The following is an 8,325-nucleotide window of genomic DNA, read 5'->3' on the forward strand; positions in this document are numbered from 1 at the left end:
CCGGCGCCTGCAGGACCTCCGCAGGTAACCCCGGCCCCGTGGGGCTCCCCTGCCCCTGCCCCTACCCCCGCCCTGCTCCGGAGGCACGGGGCTGTGCCGGTGCTCCAGAGGGACCGGCCCCTCCGCTCAGGTTCAGACCCCCGCTGCATTTGGGGTCAGGGAGGGATCACATTGAGGGGCACAGCCCGGCATCTCCGGAGCGGGTATTGACAGCCTTTCCCAGCAGTAAGAAGTGCCCCTTCCCCCCCAGGAGGTGTGTGCTGTGTTGGGGTGGACGGTCTCTTGCGTAGTTTAGGCGATGGATGGTCTGGGATGGTTTGGGCAGGACCGATCTTGCTTCTCTAGGAGTCGCTGTGAGTCTGGGATCCCTGCTGCGAGGGCATGTAAGAACTGGCTCCGGGGATCAGGGCTTGAGGGCACCACGCGCGGTACAAACACCCAGAGGAGAGGCAAGGATCGTCCCACTGGGCTGGGATCTTCTAAGGAGAGGCAAGGATCGTCCCACTGGGCTGGGATCTTCCACTGAAGGCGGGTGCCTGGCTCCCTTGGGCTGTGCAGCCTTCCCATGCACTCCCTAAACCTGGAAGAGGGCAGATGCCCTGGGGTGCTAGGGGGCATTTTTATGAGCATCTGTGTGTGCGTGTGTTAGCTCCCAAAGTGCCTTCCAAATCCATCACTGAAATACTGAACAGACGGCAAAGCGGGGAGTGGGGCAGGGGGAGATCTGGCCCATGGTTTCTACAGCTGGTGCATGTGCAGATGGGGATGGGTACGGGCAGGTGTGCACCGGATCCACAGCCAGGATGCTGGGTGCCATCACAGCGTGGGGGCAAGTGCCCGGCTGTGAACTGTGTGCAGGCAGCAGTGTTAGGCATGTGCAGGTAGAGGGTGCAGGGGATTCAGATGGGGTGACCAAGGTGGGGCGAGGGGTGTGTTTGCACGCTGGGCTTTAGCCAGGATGATCAGAGAGCTCGGGGCTGGCCTCCTCATCTCTGCCATAGTGCTGGAGCCCCCCGTTGACCTCCAGCAGAGTCTGGGGCTCGCTCTTAGCATGCTGAGCATGTGTACATGCAGGCTTGAGTGTGCACACATGTGCAAAGCCATACCCTGAACATACGTGAGTGTGGGAGCGAGTGCACAGATGCATATACATCTGTTTCTGTGTGTATGTAGCTGTATGCAAGTATTGCAGGGTGGATACGGGCTGGGCTGCACAGGGTGTGTGCGCCTGGACGTGTGCTGAGGCACTGGGGTGTGCCTGTGGAACGTGAACTACACAGCCAGCCCGATGGCACCGATGTCATGTTTGGCGCGTTACAGGGCACCGAGTGGATCCAGGAGGCGGCAGCAACATAATTGTGCTGGCAAGAGGCATGACTTTGTTGTAGGCAAAGGCCCAATCTTGTTGTGAATGCAGGAAACAGGGGAGGAATCTGTCCCAGAGGGTGGCTTCGGTCTCCTTCATGCTACGGGGACTTGGGTGAAGTCCCTGGAGCTGCACCAATACAGAACTGGTGCTAAGGGAGAGGAGACTCCTCCCCAGAAATGTCCCGGGTCTTCCCTAGTACAGCAGAAACCTCTGCTGCTGAAGCCTGGAGCCTGAGATCGTGAATCAACCTGCCACCCCCTTCCTGAGCGTGGAGGACTCCATGCCCCGTGTTAGCTGAGACAGCATTAGCAAACTACACACCGCCCCGGGCAGGTCAGAGGCTGCGGCTGCTTCATAGCGATGCTCTATTCAGGGCCCCCAGAGGTAGACCCTGCCGTGAGCTGGAGCCGATGTGTTTTAAAGCCTCAGCAGATTCCAGCAACGCAGCGTTTCTGCTTCGCAGTGGTTTCCTGTGCTGGGAGGGGAACTGTTGGACGCAGCTGGAAACAAAAGCAGATCTGGTGGAAAATACATTTTGTTAAGGGATGAGCTCTCCGCGCTTGGTGGCAATGGTGTTGGGCTTTGCGGGGCTGTGGGGCAAGCTTGGGCCTCTGGGAAATGCACTCGGGCCTCACGGAGCAGAGCTGGGGTGTGAAACAGCAAAGCACGTAGCGGTCGGGCTGGCAGCCGGGCCAGCTCTGCGGGCAGAGATATGCGAGCATCTGACAGCAAGCATAGTCGGTGTGAGAAGCATCAGTCTCAACAGGAAGGGAAAGTGAACCCCAAGTCCATTGCAGATCAGGGAAGGAGCTGATGTTGAGGGCAAAACACCCCACTACTACCTCCCTGGGGCCCCTGGATCTTCTCCCCAAGGGACAGGGGCTCAGAAACCCCAAGGCTGTGTTAAAGACCACGCGGTTGGGCTCTTTGTACCGGAAGTGCCAGGGGGACGCATTCTTCAGATTTTCTCTGCAGCCAGGGAGGCTGAGAAGCGATGCTTGCAAAACCTCATGATCCTCTGACTCTGGGCGCTGGGGCTTTGAGGAAAACACTGTGAGACTCGTGCTGGATTCCCGTGAGCTGGTGGCTCTTCCCAAAGGCATTCACACCCTCAGCTGGTGCAAATCAGTGCAGGGGCATTGAGTGGTCTGGTTTGCGATGGGGCTGTTGGCTGCTGTCACTGCATTAGCACCTGTAATAACGGAGCAAAGAGGTCAGGACTCTTCTCCAGCAGGAGCTGTCCTGAGCGAGGGTCTCAGGCAGTCACTTGTAAGCGAGTGGCCTGCGACTGCTGGGAACAGATTTGCCTCTGGATGGAGAGGTGATTCCCTGGCATTGAGGATGCTCTAAGACCACACATCCTCAGGAACTCAAACGCCGATCTTGGGCACCTAAAGTACAAGGTAGGTGGAAAGTAGGTGCCTCCATCCAGGAGAGCAATGAGCACCACTGGAAGAAGCACAGCAAGTATTTATTCCTGGCAGGGGAAATACCACGATCACCACCGTGCTTTTCCTACTGGCAAGGGATAACCACTGTTCTGGCGTAGGTTAGTACCCGGGCAGAGGTAATGTATAGTTACCCTTCCTCTTTCATTTCCAGTGGGAAGATTTTGGCTTTACGCCCACTTTATAGAACTGGGAGACTCCTCCCTAGTTTGTTCCTGCGGCCGTATGGCCGAGGGCAAGCAAAATCTGGGGGCATCTGAACCCCAAGCCTCCAGGCTTGGGCCTGCATGTAGGATGCCTGCCAAATGATTTGGAAACAGCTGAAGCCCCAGGCAGGGGTGGAGGATGTTTGCCAGTAGTAGGACCACTTTTGGTTCTTGAATAACTCATGGATTTGGAATAAATTTGGCTTGGAACACAACAAACATTTCCTTTAAAAAAAAGTGCGGTTTGAGCAGGACAGGCTCAGTCTACTATCTCCCCGCCTGCTCGACGTGTATGGCTCACACCAGAAGAGCAGGCGGGAGGCAGGGCAAGGTGGCAGGGTAGAGACTAATCGGTTTTGTGGGCGACAGCTGACCCCATCGGATGCTGCGAATGGATTTGCAAAGAGCAGGGGTAGCACATCTCTTATGTCGATTGGTTGCAGCCCGTTTTGTTCAGCTAAGTATGGTGGGTCCAGCCATCCCCATGCTCTGTTTGGGATACTTAGGTCACTCACCAACACGGTGTGACTCTCCGGTGGCATATCTGACTGCGACACGGGGAGCGGGTTACTTAGTGACATCTGGCACCGTGACTCCTTCTGTGCAGCACATACCTGGCATCTCTCTCGTGGTGTGTCACAGCAAGGGATCTCTGCTGGGAGAGCTTACCCATGTTCTCATCAAGGGAGGATGTTCCCGTGGCCAAGGTGCAGGTTGGGATACGAGCACGTGTGGGTTCAGCTTCCAACTTCTCTATGCGGCCTTGGCCTCCGTGCCTCGGTTGCTCATTGGTGCGCAGGGGGATAACATGGCATGGAAACTCTTATTGTCTGCAGTATATGTACAAAGCCTGCTCAAAAGGGGACAGAGCTGCTCAGACACGCCTGCCATAACAAAAGCAAGAGGGAGAGCTCAGTAAATGAACTACATGTGGCTCAACGGCATTTGATTAGAGAGGGACTCGAGCCACCCAAATTGGATCCACCCATGCAGAGTTTTGGAAAGCAGAATTCAGAGCTGGAGCCTCAGTTCCTCCCGCTGCAAAGACCCATGTACCCAGCTCCATTACATGAGCCACGTACCCAGCTCCGTGGGCAGATTTGGTACCAGCCCAGAGTTTGAGGGTGTGGGAAGAGTTGGGGGAAGAGTTTTGGCCTGTCTGGTGGGCTACATCACCCTCCCCAGCTGTCACTGCTCGCAGAAGGGGCAGGCTGGAGGTTGAACTTGTGGCTCCTGGTACAGAGGCATTTACTGCACAGCAACGTAACCTTGGGAGCTGGAATTGTGTTTAGGAGTCTAATCATGAGCTCATTGGAAAATACTTCCCTACGCATGGCCAACATCTGGAATGATTCAGACGAGTTTGGCTCCGCTTAGTGTTTTATTGCTTTTCTTCCTTGCTCTGCAGCCCAGGACCTGAGCAGGAGGGAGAATCTGAAGAGAAACTCATGCAGCAGCCGCGCCGTGGCGGGGCTGGCGTGGGTGTGCGAGGCTGGCACTAGCGCCAGCCCTTGCAACTACGAAAGGCCAGACTTCTCCCCTCTGTTCTGCTGCGTGTCCAGGAGATACACTAGCTCTTGCTCCTGCGGTGGCTCCTCACCTCTAGCCAGTCTTGGTCTCCCCCAGCCCAGTCCAGACCTCCGCAGCTCCAAAGGAGGCAGCTCTGCCACTTTTTGGGTTATCACCTGGGGTCTTCAAAACAGGAAACAAGGTCCCCCCTTCTGAAGAAGAGGAGGGCCTGAAGCACCAAGCGCCTTGCAATCATGCTGGCCTCAGACGGTCAGGAAAGCAAAACAGGACAAAGGTTTTGTTCCAGCAGAGCAAAATCATCCAGGCAAAAGCAACTATCATTTGAGAGGCAGATGTGCGAAAAACAAAAAGCCAAAAATACAAGATCTCACCCTGCTTCTCCAGATACAAATATCTCCAGAGTTATCCCTTGTCACCAGCCATTTTCCTGGAGATGGTTTTTCTCAGCTAGCACCCTGCCAGCTCACAGAGCCCCTCCGCTCTCCCTAGATGGATCCTCTAAGTTCAGCAGTTAGTATTTTTTTTCCCTAGCTTGGAAGCTGAAGCCAAAAAAATATCCCTGTTCCCTAGGGATTATCCTGAGCACCCTCCTCTCTTCAGGCACAAGCTTTATACCTTCCAAACATCTCTTTTGTTTCTGGAGAGAATGAATATTATGCAGATCCAGGGGTGCAGATTGTAGCCGTGTTGGTCTAAGGACACAGGCAGATGAGGTTCTTTGGGTGAATCTCATATCTTTTATTAGACCATCTCAAATAGTTGGAAAAACATTTCTTAGCAAGCTTTTGGGTTTAAAAACCCTTCGTCAGGCTGAGGAAGCATCTGCAGTTGGTGTGTCTGCTGTTTCTGGATGGAAGGAATAGTAAAGAAGCCAGAGGTTGGTGATCACGGCTCAGGCAAGGGAGTGAAGGTCCTCAGGGAAGTGAGTTTGCCCCTCAGCTTGATACGGCACTGTCCCTCTGTGTCCCCAGAGCCTTGTCCAGTCTGGGCTGGAGCTCCCCATGCTTCGCTGAAGCGATTGCACCCTGGCATGTCTAGATGATGCTGCCAGAAAGGTTCCTCAACCCTGTACCCCCATCCCATTGCCACGCCGAGCATCCGCGCTGAAAGGTGTGCCCTGTTCCTGCCTCCCAGGTTTTACAACAAGGTTCAAGCACTGCACCAAGAAGCCGGGGCCTCCGTGGTCAACCCTCTGCTAGCCTACGCGCTGATCAAGAGGCTGCAGTCGGACTGGCTGAACGTGGTGAACAGCATGGAGGCCAGTGAGAATATCCAAGGCAAGGACCGGGGGCCGAGGAGGGTGGTGGTTTGCTGAGGTGACCGTGTCTAGCTCGCGGCTAGCTCCACACATGAGTACCGGGTGCCCTGAGGTTTGGGGCCAAGGCCACAGCAGGTGTCAAGATGTAGAGATGAGAAGGGAGGGAAGGGCTGAACAAGGGAGGGGAAGGAGAGGGGATGCTGCAGGCTGAGGGGAGGATGTAATTGGAGCAGGGGGTTGGACTAGATGTGACCTCCTGAGGTCCCTGCCCACCCTCGTTGTCCATGACCGCTCAGGATCCTGAATTTCCCACGTGGCTGCAGGGGACCCAGGCTCTGTTCCCAGCCCTGGTCTGTGAACTTGAGCGAGAGACATCCCCTCAGGTGCCTCGGTTTCCCCTTCTGCAGAATGGGGATGGTCCGATGCCTGTTTCCCCTTCGGTAGAATGGGGACAGTCTGGTGCCTCAGTTTCCCCTTCTGTAGAATGGGGACAGTCATGCTTACTCCCTCAACATACTCCTGAAGTTGAGGGCAAGAAACCTAGCAAAGAAAGGAAAAACATAAGAAGAAAAGGGAAGTCAGCAGAGAGAGAGAGGAGTGAGAGGAGGGGACACCTGCCCATGTAACTAGGGGGGTGTCTTACAGGTGGGCAAACCAGGGGAAAGCCCTGCCTCTTCTTTTGACACTGCAATATCATTTGACCCCTTTTTTCGGGGAGGATCCTGGCTCCCTCGCCAGCTCAGGCCAGTATGAGCCTTCCTCCTGGTGGTGGTTTCCTGTTCTCGCCAGCCATCGCTGACTCCTCCAACCCTGTCCTTGACCCCGCAGAGCTCAAGAAGGACTACCGGCAAGTGGAGAAGGACCTGCCCGTGTTCGAGGACCTGGAGGGGGCGGCGCGGGCCCTCATGAGGCTGCAGGACGTCTATGCACTGAGCGTCAAGGGACTGGTGAAGGGTGTGTTTCGGAGAGACGGCGCCTCCGGGCTTGCTGACCTCTACCGCCCTGGGCAGCAATTCTCGCTCTCTGCTGATGACTGCTTCCACATCGGCAAGGTGAGGACCAGCGCTTTGGCCCTGGGGTGGTTGTCACCCAACCTGGCCACAGCAGCGCCTGGGATGGAGCAAGCATGGTCTACTAGAGGGAGATGTATGGGACAGGACCTGCCCAAATCCGCATGAAACCCCCTCCCTTCCTGCTCAGTGGACCGTTTGTTTCCTGGACAAATATTCAGTGGTGGCTCTAATTTTGATGCCCCCAATGCACGTGACACACATTACACAATTAACTAGTGAGTCGTGCAATAAATTGAGGCCGGCCACACGTGCAAAGCAATGGTCACATGATAAAAATGCTTCTCCAGCTATCAAAAGAGCCAGCCAGTTATAAAATGAGTGCGTGAACATTGTGCATCCACTCTACAGCTGGTTTCTATCCAGTGTAGCAGGGTCCTGGAGTCGTAGGGAGAGCAGGGCCTGAACTCACAACCATCTTCGTCAGCGCTAAAGGGCTCATTGCAGCTGTGACTCTGCAGGGCACGGCACAGCGACGGTGAGGTTGGTCCTGGAGGGTGCATTGGTAGCAGAAGGCAGCCTGAGATGAGCCACTCAGATGGGGCTGGCACCCAAATCTTAATGCTGCCCCCATAGGGTTAAGTCCCTATCGCTTTCCCTTCTGCATGGGCCAGGATGGAGGTGGTGCTGAGGCCCTGCAGCGTTCCTGCTTCGCCTGCGGGTTGATGACAGGGCCTGGCGTAGTCAGCGCATGCCACATTTGTGGGCTCTCTCGCTGAGAGGAGGATCAGGAGAGGCCAGTCCCAGGTCCCACACCTTAGGGCTCCCTGCCCTATGTTAGGGTGTCTGCAGTGGAGCTGGGAGCTCAACCCAGCTGAAAGGCTCTTTGGAGACACTCGGGATCCTGAATTTCCCACGTGGCTGCAGGGGACCCAAGCTTTGTTCCCAGCCCTGCTCTGTGAACTTCAGCGAGAAACATCCCCTCAGGCGCCTCAGTTTCCCCTTCTGTAGAATGGGGGCAGTCTGATGCCTCAGTTTCCCTGTCTGTAGAACGGAGACAGTTATGCTTACTCCTAGGTCCACAAAAGGACCCATGTTCAAGAGTGCAGTCCTCAAGCCTAGCTCTGAAGGCGCCTAAGTGTCTCCCAGGGGCCCAAAGCCCCGCTGCTGCACGTGCCCCGAACCACCTCCATCTGTGCAGAACCTCGCTCGTGTTCAAGCCTGCTGGGATCTTTCTGCTCATGCATCGCCTGCTGGCCCCAGTCCTGTAGCTCTGAGCACACCCAACACATGCAGACTGCCACCCCTCCCCACAAAAAAAGCAGCTGTCTCCATTTTAATTCAGAAACATGGCCAGCAAAGGTGATACCACCCCACTCGCTGTGTGAGAGGCCTGGGTTGTAGTTCTCTGTTAGCCAGCGGGGATCCAGAGCTCCCTGGAGAGTGCTCTGAGAGCCCAGGCGTAAGCCAGGCTGGGCCAAGGGTGCCCTCCCTGCCTCCTGCT

The 8,325-nt window shown here is 55.8% G+C and overlaps 1 protein-coding gene across 1 annotated transcript in view; it reads left to right on the forward strand.

Moving 5' to 3' along the window:
* Position 1: 1 nt before the first annotated feature.
* P4HA3 (prolyl 4-hydroxylase subunit alpha 3) overlaps positions 2-8,325 on the forward strand; it is a gene marked incomplete at its 5' end in the record, with an annotated part of 30,951 nt that continues 22,627 nt past the window's right edge. The window contains 3 exons of the mRNA XM_014521992.1: positions 2-24; positions 5,688-5,830; positions 6,640-6,863. Coding sequence (XP_014377478.1) covers positions 2-24; positions 5,688-5,830; positions 6,640-6,863 — 390 coding nt within the window. The remainder of the gene's footprint in view (positions 25-5,687; positions 5,831-6,639; positions 6,864-8,325) is intronic.

The sequence above is a fragment of the Alligator sinensis genome, unplaced genomic scaffold (assembly GCF_000455745.1).
Source record: "Alligator sinensis unplaced genomic scaffold, ASM45574v1 scaffold594_1, whole genome shotgun sequence".
Lineage (NCBI taxonomy): Eukaryota > Metazoa > Chordata > Crocodylia > Alligatoridae > Alligator > Alligator sinensis.